Consider the following 14,263-nt stretch of genomic DNA (forward strand, 5'->3'; position numbering starts at 1 on the left):
ATAATTAGGTTGCACAGGGCAACTGGTTCATATGTAAATGAGAGGCACCCTACAGCCAATTCTGAGCCTGAGCTACTGGGAGGGATAAGATGACGACCAATGAACTTCCATCTTTGAAAAAGAAGAGGACGGTTCCTGGACCCTAGGCTGGCCTTTAAATGGAATCATGCTTGGCCTTTGGGGCAGTGGGGACACTGGCTGGAGCCTGGTGGGGATTCATCATGTCCCTCCAGAGGATAGTCCGAGTGTCCCTGGAGCATCCCACCAGCGCTGTGTGTGTGGCAGGAGTGGAAACACTGGTGGATATTTATGGGTAAGAAGGCCAGACTGGGCGCAGGGAGTGCCTGGGATCTGGAAGAGAGATATGAGCTTTTCTCCTGAAAACTGGTCTGCAGTCTTCCCCTGGGAGCTCCCAACCCACTTGGGACCCTACTGCTCCTAAGGAGATAGGAGGGGAGGTTGGAAATGAAGAGAGAGGGGGTGGGGGTGGGTGAGGATTCATCAAGGTAATTTCTCTGTGGTGGTTGGCATTTTGTAATAATGAGGGGAATTAATTCTTGGTTTGGCTGTTCTCACCTGGTCTGTGGTCTAGGAATGGTGGCCAAACCACAGAATGATTGCATCTTGAGCAAGCCTGGAAGCTTTGACTAATGGCAGCATCATAGGAAAATAGAGTATCGGAGCAGGAAAAGACCTTAGACCGTAGAAAGTCAGAACTGAAAGGGGTTTTTGAACTTCGAACAGAGAATGTCAGAGCTGGGTGAGATAGCAGAATATAGACTGTTAAAGATGGAAGGAGCCCTAGAACACAGAAGATCAATGAACAAAGAATCTTAGGCACCACCATGCTCAACCCCATCTTTGTTCAAATGATCAGACTAAAGCTAAGAGGTGATTTGTCCAAAGTCATAAAGCTCTGATTAAATTGGAGGGGAGGTCTTTTGACTCCCAGCCTTGGGCTCTTCCCACTACACCTCTTACTTGAAACAATCATTTTTCTTAAAAATACAAACAAACAAAACTACACAAACCTTTGAGAAGAACTGGCAGAGGCAAGGTTGATCCTGGAGTCAGAAAGTCCCAGAGATCGGCAGGGCAAGTTCTGGTGTGCAGTGCCCACGTTAGGAACCTGCTGGGATCCAAGCTTGTCCCACTCCTAAGTCTGGGGGGCAAGCTTTAGGGGCTTTCTCACGCCTTGGAGCCTGGGCCTTGCGACAGGATGCAATCACAGCTGTGGAGGGGCCTCCAAACCCTGCCCTGCCTCTCCCCCAATTGGCTTCTTAGAGTTCCTGGGGAAAAGGCGCCCCATCCACCCTGGTGGAAGGTGCCTCCCACAGCTTCTGCCTGGGGGATGGTCTGATGGAGAGGATGCTCCATTTACATATGCAAATATTTTTGTGCCCATTTTATAGACGACGAACCTGAGTCTCAGAGAAGATAAGCAACTGACTCAGAGCCATACAGCATCCCTTGAACCCCACGAGTTTGAAGGGAGGACCTGGGAGATCATCTAGTTTACCTTAATCCCTCCTCAGGAACTTATTAGCTCTGGGACTCTGGGTAAACCTCTCCGACCTTCAGTTTGTCATCTGCAAAATGAGGCCAATAACTCCTACCTTCCAGGGGACTGAAACTAAAGTGCCTCGTAAATGTGAGCTATTATTAGGGTTAGTTTCTAGATGAAAAGACTGAGTCCCAGAGAAGTGGACCACAAGGTCACTAAGCTGGTATAGGGCAGAGCCAGGACTCAAACCCAGTTGAAGTCCAATGCTCCTTCTAATGCACCAAAGCCTTCTTTCCTCCACTGAGACTTCTAGGATAGGACCAGATGCAGCTGCAAAGAATGATGGGAGACTGGCCAGAAGGCCGTGTTGTCTAAGTTGGGTAGAGTGGATGTGAGGAGCCAGCTTTTGGGAAGGGCTGGGTATTGGCCCTGGCAATGTCCTCGGAAAGGCACCTCTTAGAATAGCTTCTTCCTGTTGTAGGATCTAAAGGTGAGGGCAGGGGAAATAGCCTTCACCAACTGCTTCCAGGAGATGGAGTGGTAGGGGGGAGGGGGCTGGTTGGAAGAGCTGGCAAAGTTCATCAGAAGCAGCCAGTCAGGGCTGGGGAAGCCCTTGTGGGGGAGGGTGATTGAGGGTGGAAGCCTTGCAGACAGGCGCCACCGCCTGCCCTCGGGCTTCCTCACTCACCCGGCCCAGCTGCCTGCTCTCCATCAGGTGACCTCTTCATTGACCTGTGTCTGGGAAAGGTATAGTCTGGGGATTGGTCACGGGGTCATCCCTGAGCAAAGCTTGCTTTCTTTTCCTGGGATCTGAGGAATCTCTTCAGGGGAGCCGAGGTTATCATAGAGGCCATCAAATGCCAACCCGCTTGTTTTACAGAAGTGGAGACTGAGGCACAGTGAGAAGGGACTTGCCTGAGGTCACGCTCCTAATATGTGCCATTTGTAGGGGTTGTTATAATAGGTTTGCCTTTCATATATGAGTTAGACTCAATGGCTGCTCATGTCTCTTTCTCCTTGAAAATTTGTGATTCTAAAGTGGCAGGTCCAGGGTTCAACTCTGTGGCTTCTGGCTTCTTTTTCTGTGTCACCAAGCTACAGACATCTGGCTCCCACCCCACCCCCAGCTATCCTGGGAAAATCAGCTGGGGCAGGATCCTGTGTGGCTTAGTGACAGGAAAAGCACGGCATCAGTGGTGAGAGAACTTTGGGTGCCACTCCATGACTCAGTTTCCTCCTCTGTGAACCAAGATAGCTGGACTAAGTGGTTTTTATAATGAGCCCTATAAAATCACTGTCATCCTTCAGAAATCCTCCAGCTTCAGAGAAAGGGAGATTTTGCTTGGTGGGAGAGGGGAGGGAGGAATCACCTTGAGAGCAGATCTCAGTCCAAGAACTGGACAGGTAATTAATAATAATAGTAGTTAATATTTATATAATGCTTACTGTGTGTCAGGTACTGTACTAAGCACTTTATAATTATCATCTCATTGGATCTTTATAATAACCCTGCGCTATTATTACCCCCATTTTACAGATGAGAAAACTGAGGCAAACACAGGCTAAGTGATTTGCCCAGGGTGACACAGCTCGTAAGTGTCTGAGGCCAGATTTGAACTTAGGTCTTCCTGACTCCAAGCCTAGCACTGTGCTACCCATCTGCCCTCTAGATTGTTGTTAGATTATCTCAATCATGTCTGACTCTTTGTGACCCTAGTTGAGGTTTTCTTGGCAAAGATACTAGAGTGGTTTTCCATTTCCTTCTCCAGCCCTTTTTACAGAAAAGGAACTAAGGTAAAGTTAAGTGTTAAAGGTAAAGTTAGGATTAAGTGACTTGCCTAGGGTCATACAGTTAGTAAGGGTCTGAGGAGGGATTTGAATTTATGAAGATGAGTCTTCCTGATTCCAAGCCTAGTGCTCTATCCACTCCTCTAGCTGCCTGCCCTCTAGCTATTAGAGCAAATTTTCAAAAGAGAGAAGAGAATGGAACTTATAAACTACAGGCTAGTGAGCTTGACGTTGATTCCTGGCAAAATTTTGGAAAGTATTATTAAAGGGATGGTTGATGGACATTTAGAAAAGGAATCTGTGATCACAAAGGACCAGCATGATGTCAAGAAGAAATGCCTGCCTGATCTTTTTTGATAGGATTAGATCAAGGGGATGCTATTGACATAGTTGGTCTATCTTTCAGCCAAGCATATGACAACATCTCATATTGTTTTTATGTAAAATATGAAGAGATGTACGTTATTAGGTGGTTTGGGGACTATTCAAATGACCAGATCCAAAGAACAGTCCCAAGGAGGCTGGCCTGGATGAGCTCTCTCAGATTGCTTCCAGCTCTGAAATCCAATGGACTGAAGGGAATGGGAGTAAGGGTCTGGGGCAGTGGGACTAGAAAATCCACTGAGGTCTGAGAAGGGAGGACAGTGTTGCTTATAGACATAAGGATACACTCAGAGAACAATCCAGCAATTCCATCAAATCCATCTTTCCTAAGCCACTTTGTGTGCCCAGCATTGTGCTATACTCTGAGGGATACGAGGCATGAAGAACAGGGACAAGGACAACAGTAATGCTAGCTAGCATTGACATAGTGCTATAAGGTTTCCAAAGTCTTATGTCCTCTCCTTTGATCCTTACAACAACTCTGGGACCTAGGAGCTGTTACTATCCCCTTTTAACAGATGATGAAAGTAAGACTGAGAAGAGTTAAGTGTCTCAGCTAGGGTCGAGCAGCTAGTGTGAAGCAGGATTTGAACTCAGATCCTCCTGCCTCCAGTCTCAGTGTTCTTTTCCACTGTGGTGCTTTCAAGTATGCAAAACTCTTTCCTCACAACAATCCTTGAACTGCTTAGAGCAGCAGTTCTCAAACTTTTTGGTCTCAGGATCCCTTTGCCCCTTAAAAAATTATTGAAGACTTTAAATTTGGCCTCAGATGATTGGCACTTACTAGCTGGGTGACCCTGGGCAAGTCACTTAACCCTGATTGCTTCAAAAAATTATTGAAGACCCTAAAGAGCTTTTGTTTATGTAGATTATATCCATCGGCATTTACCATATTAAAAATGAAAACATCTTAATATTATTTTAAAAATTGTTTTCACCCCATTGACCCTCCTAAAAGAGTCTTAGGGAGCCCCCCCCCAGAGCTCCCACACTATATTTTGAGAACTGCTGACTTAGAGGTTGATCAGAATGTGCTAAGAATATGGAGGCGTGAGAAGTGACCCAATCCCTCTCAGAGTTCCCAATCTGAAGATACCTGCTTGGCTGACTCCTGATTTCTCATCCCTAAAGCGTGCTTTGCAGAGGGCATCCAGAATATGACCATTTGCTTGGGATGACTCAGGGGGATCTCAAAGCACCTTGTTAAAAAAAAGGAAAGTATTATTATCCCCCTTTTAAAGATGAGGAATTAGTTTTAGAGAGATGACATGACTCGCCTCAGCTATTAAATCATGTAGCTACAGGATGTTAGAATGAGAAGGGGCCTTAGAAATCATCCAGTTCGACTCCCTCATTTTTCAGAGGAGGAAACTGAGGCTCATTGAGGTTAAGTGACTTAGCTAAGGTCATATAGATCAGGGCTGTCCAAAATTCAGCCTACTGGCAGCATGCAGCCTGCAATGCGATTTATATGGCCTGCCTACAAGCATAGGAATTTACAGAAATGCTTTAGTAAACCAAACTGAGCTACTGCAGAGCTCTAAAATGGCAAATCAAAATATATTGTCTGTTTTTTCAATAAGGTTGGACAGCCCTGATAGAGACAGTAAGTGGTAGAGTTGAGACCTGAGCCTCTGTCTTCCCACAGCATTTACGTAGTACTCTTTCCATTCCTCTTGACAAGGAGCTTCAGTCTGCCTGGGGAGAGAAGGTTGACCCATAGGAGATGGTTCGTTAGGCTATGTTATATAGACAATCAGGGCATTCAAAGAGTTCAGCAAAATTACTGTTGGCTGGGAGTGGTCAGTGAAGGCTTCATGAAGAATGTGGGCTTGAGCTAGCCTTTGAAGGGCGAACACCAGACTAGAATGGGAAAGGCATGGAAGAAGGGGGTAAGACCACTGCGTCTGCCTTCCAAGATCATTAGTATCTTGGCCTGTAAAATGATGGGGTTGAACTTGATCTTACCTGAGATCACCCAGCTAATAACTGGTCACGGGATTTTGAGTTGAAAGGAAATTTTTATATCCTAGGATTTCAGACTTAGAGCTACAAGTTAACCTGGGAGGTGACTGAATCCATTCCACCCTATTCATTTTACAGATGAAGAGCTGAGGCCCAGATTGATAAAAAGCCTTGCCCAGCATCACATAGGAAGGAAGGAAAGAAAATAAACTTTTATTAAGTGCCTACTATGTGCCAGGCACTGTGCTGAACATTTCACAAATATCTTATTTTTGTCCTCACACCAATCATGGAAGGTGGAAGCCATTATTTTCCCTGTTTCACAGTTGAGGAAACTGAAGCAGACAGAGATGAAGACATTCGCCCAGCATCACACATTCAATAAGTGACAGAGGCCAGATTTGAACTCGAGTCTTTCTGAATCCAGGCCCACCACCCCACCTACCTGGTAGAGGAACCAGAATTTAACCTCAAGTCATAGGATCATAGATCTAGAATGGAAATGGACCTTAAAGTCTATTTAATGTGACCCTCTTATTTTAAAGGTGAGGAAACTAAATGAACTCATAACTCTTAGGTAGCTGGGTGGTGCAGTGGTGTATTAGGAGGGCAGAGTTTATAATTTCAAAGAGGATCATATATATGTCTGAAAGGTTCAGAACCACCGGATATAAGAAATTCTCAAGATAAGAGGCAGAAGAATCAAAGCATATATTTAGGCTCCACAGTAACCAACCCATGAACCAGCATCCCCATTTTGATACATTGATCAAAAGCTTCCAGGCCCAATAAGTACGCCTCACAAGAGTAACCAGGAGGCCACAGAGAAGCATGATGGTGTACAGCAAAATCATATACATGCTTCCCCTCTATGGCAAAAAGATTACCCACTGGCCTCAAGTCCTTGTTCAACTTCCTCCCGTAGGTCAGCTCTGCTACCAGCATCTCCTGCTTCAGCTTCGGCTGTGGCTGTAGCTATAGCAGTCTCTGGCTCCAACAGAAGCTGTTTTTAACCATCCGGCTTCTGAGGGGGTGTAAGGTACACCAGGGAAAGCACAGGTTCTTTCGATCTGCTTAAGAAAGGTGAAGGGGTTGACCGGGAAAGCACAGGTTCTTTCGATCAGCTTAAGCAAGGGAAGCAAGGTGAAGGGGCCGACAAGCTTACTCCAATCCAACATACAAACAGCATTCAGTTCAGGGGAAAAAGCCAAACTAGTCAAGGGCACTTGTTGACTAAGTGTTAAGGAGCCCATTTTTGGTTACCAACACACTCCACCCATTGTTCTAGGATACATAATCTAATCAGCCATGTATCCTAGAACATACGTTGTGATTCAATTACAAAGGAAACTAAAACATATCATTCATAATAAAGTAAAACATATCATTCAGTGACATTCCCAAATATTTGTTTATAATTCAAATGTGATCCACCCCTAGGTCCCAGCAAGATAATCTCTTCAATCAATCATCCCCAAAATAATTATTAATAATTCAAATGTCCACCCCTAGATCTTTGTATCCATTACATAGGATCAATAATATCATAACAATAAAACAACATAGCAAAGATAACACAAAATAAGTACACAGAACACTATCATCATTCCCCCCCCCTCGAATGATTGGGGCTCAAAATCTTGGGGTAAGGGGTGAAGGTCTCATTTTCCATAGCTTCTTCTTGCTGAAATTGTATGTAGAGGTGTCCCTGCCCCAAAAAGTCCCATTCCAGAGGTCAGTTCTTTAACGAGCTGGCAGGAATTCCAAGAATGCTATGTGCTTAGGCAGTCACCGGAAAGTGCAGGGTGCTTAAGCCTAAAGGAAACAGAACTAGCAACAAATTTAGCCAAAACAAAGAACAAAAAGAGTAGGCAAGTATGGGCTATTATCCTTCAAATAAAATCATCTCCACTTTGGTTGAGATTTCAATTATGCAAAGATCCAATATCAGAGCCAAATTCAGGTAGGAAATTTTTCTTTTCAAAAGGACCATAACGAGGAAGCCAAGAGGATCCCACCCTAGATAGAGACTAAGATTGTCCTCCGAGCCTTTCCCCAGATGTACAAGGAAACACAATGGGAAAACTAAACTAAGAGGATCCCATCCTAGGTAGAGACTAGGATTGTCCTCCCAGCCTTTCCCCAGATGTACAAGTTTTCATCCGTTAATCACACAAGGTCACTTTCCCTCTGAGTGGCTTGTGGGTTTGCAGGAGCAGTTCTTATTTCCCTATTTCTTCTGTTATCAAGTCCTTTATCTCAGTACATTCTGTACAATTCATTGGTTGAAATGTCATCTATCATTTCAAAACCTACCCCTGCTCTCAATAGAGCAGTAAACATTTCTTTTCTTGTTACTCTATTTTGGCGCCAAGTTTGCTGGTTATTCACCCTTCTCTCTCTCGAGGAGATCTATCCCTTCCCCAGTCTCCTAAGTCATGTAACTGTAAAATCTTATTTATCACCTTTGTAAGATGGCTCCCTACTTCCCAAGTAACAAATTCAAAATTATTTGTTTATAAGCAGGGGGAGCTGTCCTAATTATTAAATTCCTATGAGGGAGTAGCATTGGATCATTGTAATATTTGTCTGCAGTTCCTGTCATGATAGCAGTCTTCATTACCTCCTCCTTTAGTCTCATGTTACAATCTCTAAGTGAATACCAGGGTCTGTGCTCAGTGGGCCACATAGAATCAGTAGCATATCTCTTATTGCATCCCACAGCGGCTAACGCCAACAGAGTAGTCCTGCTATCACCATCTCCTTGCTGATGATGTTCCCTAAAAGCTTGTTGAACTAGAGGATCGTGGCTGATACCTATGAATCTCATACAGTCTGTCCTATCTACTGATATTCCACTGGCCCCTTGATCACTGAGTCTTACCATCCAAGATATTAATGGTTCTCCTATTCTTTGGCTGAATCTACTCAAAATATCTGTGACCTCTTGCAGTGAGAAATCTTCCTGAATTTCCCTTGTAACTGAATCATCACCTCGGGTTTCTGTCTTCCTCCTTTGTATGGGTCGAGCCCTTGTCTGATCATTTAACTATCTCCCATTCTCTATGCGAGGGACATCCTGAACCCTAGTAGTGTTTTGTGCCTCAGCCCCTTATGTTGTCTCATTTTCCCCCCACTCACTTCCCCTGCCACCATGGCAAGGACAAAGCAGGCAGTCAAGCTTAGTCTGGGCTGGGTTGGAATGCACTCTTGGCTTATTTGGTCTCCTGTTGCTCCTAGCCACATTAATAGAAAAATTCTCATTTGAGTCAGTTTGTTCTCCTGCTATCTGAGATTCCCCTTCTTGCCATGGGGTAGGAGTGCCCCCATGTCTTTCACTTAATCTCAATCTTTCATATACTAGCCGGTAGGCTGATAACACTATCCAGCTTTGCCTAGATAGTGATGCCCCTGACTGAATCCCAACTTCTTGTAAACACCTTTCCAAATCCCTAGGATCTCCTCTCTGTAGCCTTGGTTCCCAGTTTTCACAGGGTCCAGCTTTTTTAGCCAATTCTTTTGCTAGGGAGGAATAAAATGGATCCTCCCACCCTGGGATATTCATCTCTTCCTCTGAAGTTCTTCTGCTTCTAAATAGAGATCTTATACCTAGCGATCCCATCCTCGTCACCAAATGTATTAGGAGGGCAGAGTTTATAATTTCTTTTTTTTCTTTTTGTTTTGTTTTGTTTTTTGTTTTTTGAAGGGGGGAAGGCAGGGCAATTGGGGTTAAGTGACTTGCCCAAGGTCACACAGCTAGCAAGTGTGTCCAGTGTCTGAGGCTGGATTTGAACTCAGGTCCTCTTGATTCCAGGGCCAGTGCTCTACTCACTGTGCCACCTAGCTGCCCCGAGAGTTTATAATTTCAAAGAGGATCATATATATGTCTGAAAGGTTCAGAACCGCTGGATATAAGAAATTCTCAAGATAAGAGGCAGAAGAATCAAAGCATATATTTAGGCTCCACAGTAACCAACCCATGAACCAGCATCCCCATTTTGATACATTGATCAAAAGCTTCCAGGCCCAATAAGTACGCCTCACAAGAGTAACCAGGAGGCCACAGAGAAGCATGATGGTGTAAAGCAAAATCATACACATGCTTCCCCTCTATGGTAAAAAGATTACCCACTGGCCTCAAGTCCTTGTTCAGCTTCCTCTTGTAGGTCAGCTCTGCTACCAGCATCTCCTGCTTCAGCTTCGGCTGTGGCTGTAGCTATAGCAGTCTCTGGCTCCAACAGAAGCTGTTTTTAACCATCCAGCTTCTGCGGGAGTGTAAGGTATGCCAGGGAAAGCACAGGTTCTTTCGATCAGCTTAAGCAAGGGAAGCAAGGTGAAGGGGCCGACAAGCTTACTCCAATCCAACATACAAACAGCATTCAGTTCAGGGGAAAAAGCCAAACTAGTCAAGGGCACTTGTTGACTAAGTGCTAAGGAGCCCATTTTTGGTTACCAACACAAGTGGAAAGAGCTCTAGGCCTGGAGTCAAGAAGACCTGAGTTCAAATAAGACATTTACTAGCTATATGACTCTGGGCAAGTCACTTAACCCTGTCTGCCTCAGTTTCCTCATCTGTAAAATGAGCTAGAGAAGGAAATGGCAAATCACTCCAATATCCTTGCCAAGAAAACCCCAAATGGGGTCAGGAAGAATCAGACATGGCTGAAACAACTGAACAACAGCAAAACATGCCATAATGAACAGAGTTTATACAGAGCTGATTTGCTCAAGGTCATGCAGACGCTAAATGGTAGGAGGGGGACTTGAACCCAGGTCCTCTGACTCCAGACCCAATGTCCTTCCTACTGTACCATTCCGCCTCCCACAGATAAGGAAATTGAGGTGCAGAAAGGGAATTTATTATTATTATTATTATTTATTTTTATTATAATATAATTGTCCTATTTAGTATTATTGACTTTGATATGTGGATATTTTTGGTGCCGCAGCGATCCGGGCCAGCAGAACTCTAGCAGGTCCTACAGAACTGGAAAGGGTCACCTTGATCTTAGGGAATCCCTCATTTTCTTCAAAGCAGCTCAGATGCCCCCCCTGTGTGAGTACTTGTTTGCTTTCCCCCCAATTATTAAGGGCTCTCTCTCCCTCTCAAAATGACTTTGAATTTGCTTTGTATATACCTTGTATTTACTTCCATGTGCATGTGTTATCTCCTTTCAAAGAATGTTCGCTTCTTGAGGGCAGAAATTGTTTCAAGTTCATCTTTTTTATTGTTGTTGTCCCGGTACCATGGACCCAATGGGGGCTTGAGTTGAAATTCTGGGCACCTAAGTGAAGTCCCTCCATTCCTAGGCTGGAATCTCCAGGTCTAAGAGAGTGTAGTCTAGGACATGTAAAATCCAATTTTAACATTCCCAGAGGGGGAGGGAAGGCAGAGAAAAGCTCAGCAGAAGGCCTAATAGCTCATTTTTATATGGTGCATTACACAGACATTATCTTCTTTGATCCTTGCAACACTCCTGTGAGGTAGCGCTTTTATTATCCCCATTTTACAGGAGAGGAAACTGAGACTGATGGAAAATTTCCTTTAAAACATCTCTCTGACAGGGGCCATCTGGCCTTAGCTCGAATACCTCCAATGATGGGAAGCTCACTCTCTCCAGAGACAGACCATTCTACTTGGGAACAACTCTCATTGGGAGGAAGCTTTTCCTGACACTGAGACTAAATCTGCCTTTGCTTTCTCCCCCTCCCCCCCCCAACCCAGTACTCTCTCCCTGCCCCCAGTGCTAATTCTGCCCCTCTGAGGCCAAACAGGACAAGGCTGGTCCTTCTTCCACAGGTCACCTCCCCGGCTCTCTCCTGCCTTTGATCTCCTATAGTGCTAATTAATAATAACACTCCCTTGATTTTAATGTAGCATTTGTTTTTACAGCTTCCAAGAAGCTTTCACATAAATCCTCTCTTTTAGTCCTCTAGGCAACCTTGTGAAGAAGACCGGTTAGAAATTCATTCTTACCTCCATTTTACATAGAAGGAGACTGAAGCCCAGGGAAAGGGAGGGACTTGCCCAAGGTCACCAGATGAATAAGTCCCAGGGTCACCACCCAGGTCCCCCTCACCAGAAGCCAGGAAGATCTGAGTTTGAATCTTGACTCTAAAACTTAAGGGCCGTGTGTCGCTGGTCCGGGGGGATTTTCTCTGACACTGCTTGTGATTTCTTGTTTTATTTAATTCAATGTCATTTAATTCACATTTATTAAATGCCTGTTACATGTGCTGTGTTGGGAGCTGAGAATATTCAGAACTTAAATAAAAAAGACTGCTTCATGGAGTTCACAGTCTAACCAAGACATAAGACACATAAAAATAGCTATTATCATAAAATTGTGGGAGGCTGTCTGGCACAATGGTTAGTGGTGGGGGTGGGGGGATGGGAAAGAAGAGAACAAGTTTTTATTAAATACCACTTGATGCTAACAATAACCCTGGCATGTTTTGTTGCTCTTGTTCAGTTGTGTGCTGTTCTTTGTGACCCCATTTGGGGTTTTCCTGGCAAAGGTATTAGAGTGGTTTGCCATTTCCTTCTCCAGCTCATTTTACAGATGAGGAAACTGAGGCAAACAGGTTAAGTGACTTGCCCAGGGACACACAGCTAGTAAGTGTCTGAGGCCAGGTTTGAACTCAGGTCTTCCTGACTCCAGGCCTGGTGCTGTATCCACTGCACCACCCAGCTGCCTCAGAGTTATGAATACCTGAGCCCAAGTCCCATCTCTAACCCATGCTGGTTGTGCCATCTGGGCAAATCGTTTCAGTTCTAAGTATCCCAAGCAATGCTCTGATTCAATTCAGCAAGCCTTTATGAAGTGCTTATCATGTGCCAGGCACTGTGCCAAGTGTAGGGGGGCACAAATACTGAAGTGATACAGCGTCTGCTCTCAAGCAGCTTACCCTCTACTGGAAGGAATCCCACCCTATGGGAGATCACTGAATGGCCAGGGAAGAGAGCCAGAGGGCAAGAGATGGTCACAGCCTTTCCAGTAATGGAGCACCGTTCATTTAGTCGTGGTTCCAGAGCAAGAGTCAAAGGTGGAAATCTGAGGGGGAGAGGAAGGGAGGTGAGTTATGTGTGTATCTGCAGAACAGGTGAAGGGAGTTTCCACAATGAGAGTTTCTCTTGGGCCAGATCAAAAAGTTTGCAGAGACAGAGAGAGATAAAGAGAGATAGAGAAACTGAGAGAGAAGAGGGGAGAGAGAGAGAGAGAGAGAGAGAGAGAGAGAGAGAGAGAGAGAGAGAGAGAGAGAGAGAGAGAGAAATTCTGTTAATGGGAAGTTTAGTGGGAAGAGCAGCTGGATTTGGAGCCAGGAAGACTTGAGCTTCAATCCTGACTCAGAAACTTGAACGCTGTGCGATGCTGGGCAAATGCTGAGCCCTGGTTCCCTCACCTGTAAAATGAGGGAGTTCTGGATGGATGGCCTCTAAGGTCCCCTCCAGCTTTACCTCTAGGATGCTATGAATCCTTGCTTTGGCATTTAATGACTGTGTGGTCTTGGGCAGGCTCTGGTCACCTTTCTGAGCCTCAGCTTTTACATCTTTAAAAAGGGGCCAATAATATATGTACATTCCCTGCTTCATACAGGCCTGCTGTAAGGGATGCATTCTGAAATCCTTGATGTTCTACAGAAATGAGAGTCATGATTATGAGGGAGCCGTGAGCCACCCACATAACTATAATACAAGATGGTACATGATGTACCAGATAGCTGGGTTGACGGGGAGATTCTGTATGGCCCTAAGGGCAGGAATGGGCTGGGGTGGGGAGAGGGATGTTGCACAGGGCAGCTTTAGGTTTGTTTTCAGCCAAGATTTCCTAACCATTAGCGTTCTCTAATAGCCCTCAGTATGTGCCTGGATACAGAGAAAGGCACGTGTCTATCCCTGCTCTCAGGGGCTCGCAGTCTGATGGGGAAGGTAACCAGATACAAGCAAGACATACAGCAGACACAGTGAAGAGAATTGGTTGAGGGAAGGCACTAACATGAGCTGGGATTAGGAAAGTCTTCTTGTAGGAGGGGAGGTCTGGGGGAGGCAGAGAGGAGGAAGGAGATAATTTCATGCATGGGGAACAACCAGAGAAAATGCCTGGAGTTGAGAGCAGGAGAGTCTTGTTAAAGACCCCAGAGGCCCGGGTCACTGGATGGAAGGGTCCATGGGTGGTGGGAAAGCAGGGGAGGGGGGAGTGTAAGCAGAGGCTGAATGACTACTTACTTGTTGGGTGTGTTATAGAGGAAACCTTGTTTGATAACGGATTGGGCCAAAGACCTGGGAGGTTCCTTCCATCCCTGAGGTTCTTTGATAGATCTTGTCTCTCTTCATTTCCCTGAGGGTCCCCCCAAAAGGACCAGCAAAGTCGCTTGGATACTTGAGGGCACCTATCCATCCTGGAAATTATAGCCTAGAGAGAAGAACTGACCTCCTCCCCTCCCCCCACCCATCAGGAGCACGGGAACTCCACACAGAGCTGTTATTGTCCAACCTTCAAATTATAGAGATCCTGTCTGATGATCCCTCCTGCTTCTTTTTTAAATTTTTACAAGTTGCTTTGGGATCCCTATGCGTCATCCTGGAGAATCAAGGGGGCATGAGCCTGCTGTCCTCTTCTT

The 14,263-nt window shown here is 45.2% G+C and overlaps 1 protein-coding gene across 1 annotated transcript in view; it reads left to right on the top strand.

Moving 5' to 3' along the window:
• The first annotated feature begins 221 nt into the window (after positions 1-221).
• The window catches only part of LOC118837815 (protein-arginine deiminase type-3), a 53,495-nt gene continuing 39,453 nt past the window's right edge, over positions 222-14,263 (top strand). Inside the window, exon 1 of the mRNA XM_036744915.1 lies at positions 222-313. Coding sequence (XP_036600810.1) covers positions 222-313 — 92 coding nt within the window. The remainder of the gene's footprint in view (positions 314-14,263) is intronic.

The sequence above is a fragment of the Trichosurus vulpecula genome, chromosome 2, assembly GCF_011100635.1.
Source record: "Trichosurus vulpecula isolate mTriVul1 chromosome 2, mTriVul1.pri, whole genome shotgun sequence".
NCBI classification, from domain to species: domain Eukaryota; kingdom Metazoa; phylum Chordata; class Mammalia; order Diprotodontia; family Phalangeridae; genus Trichosurus; species Trichosurus vulpecula.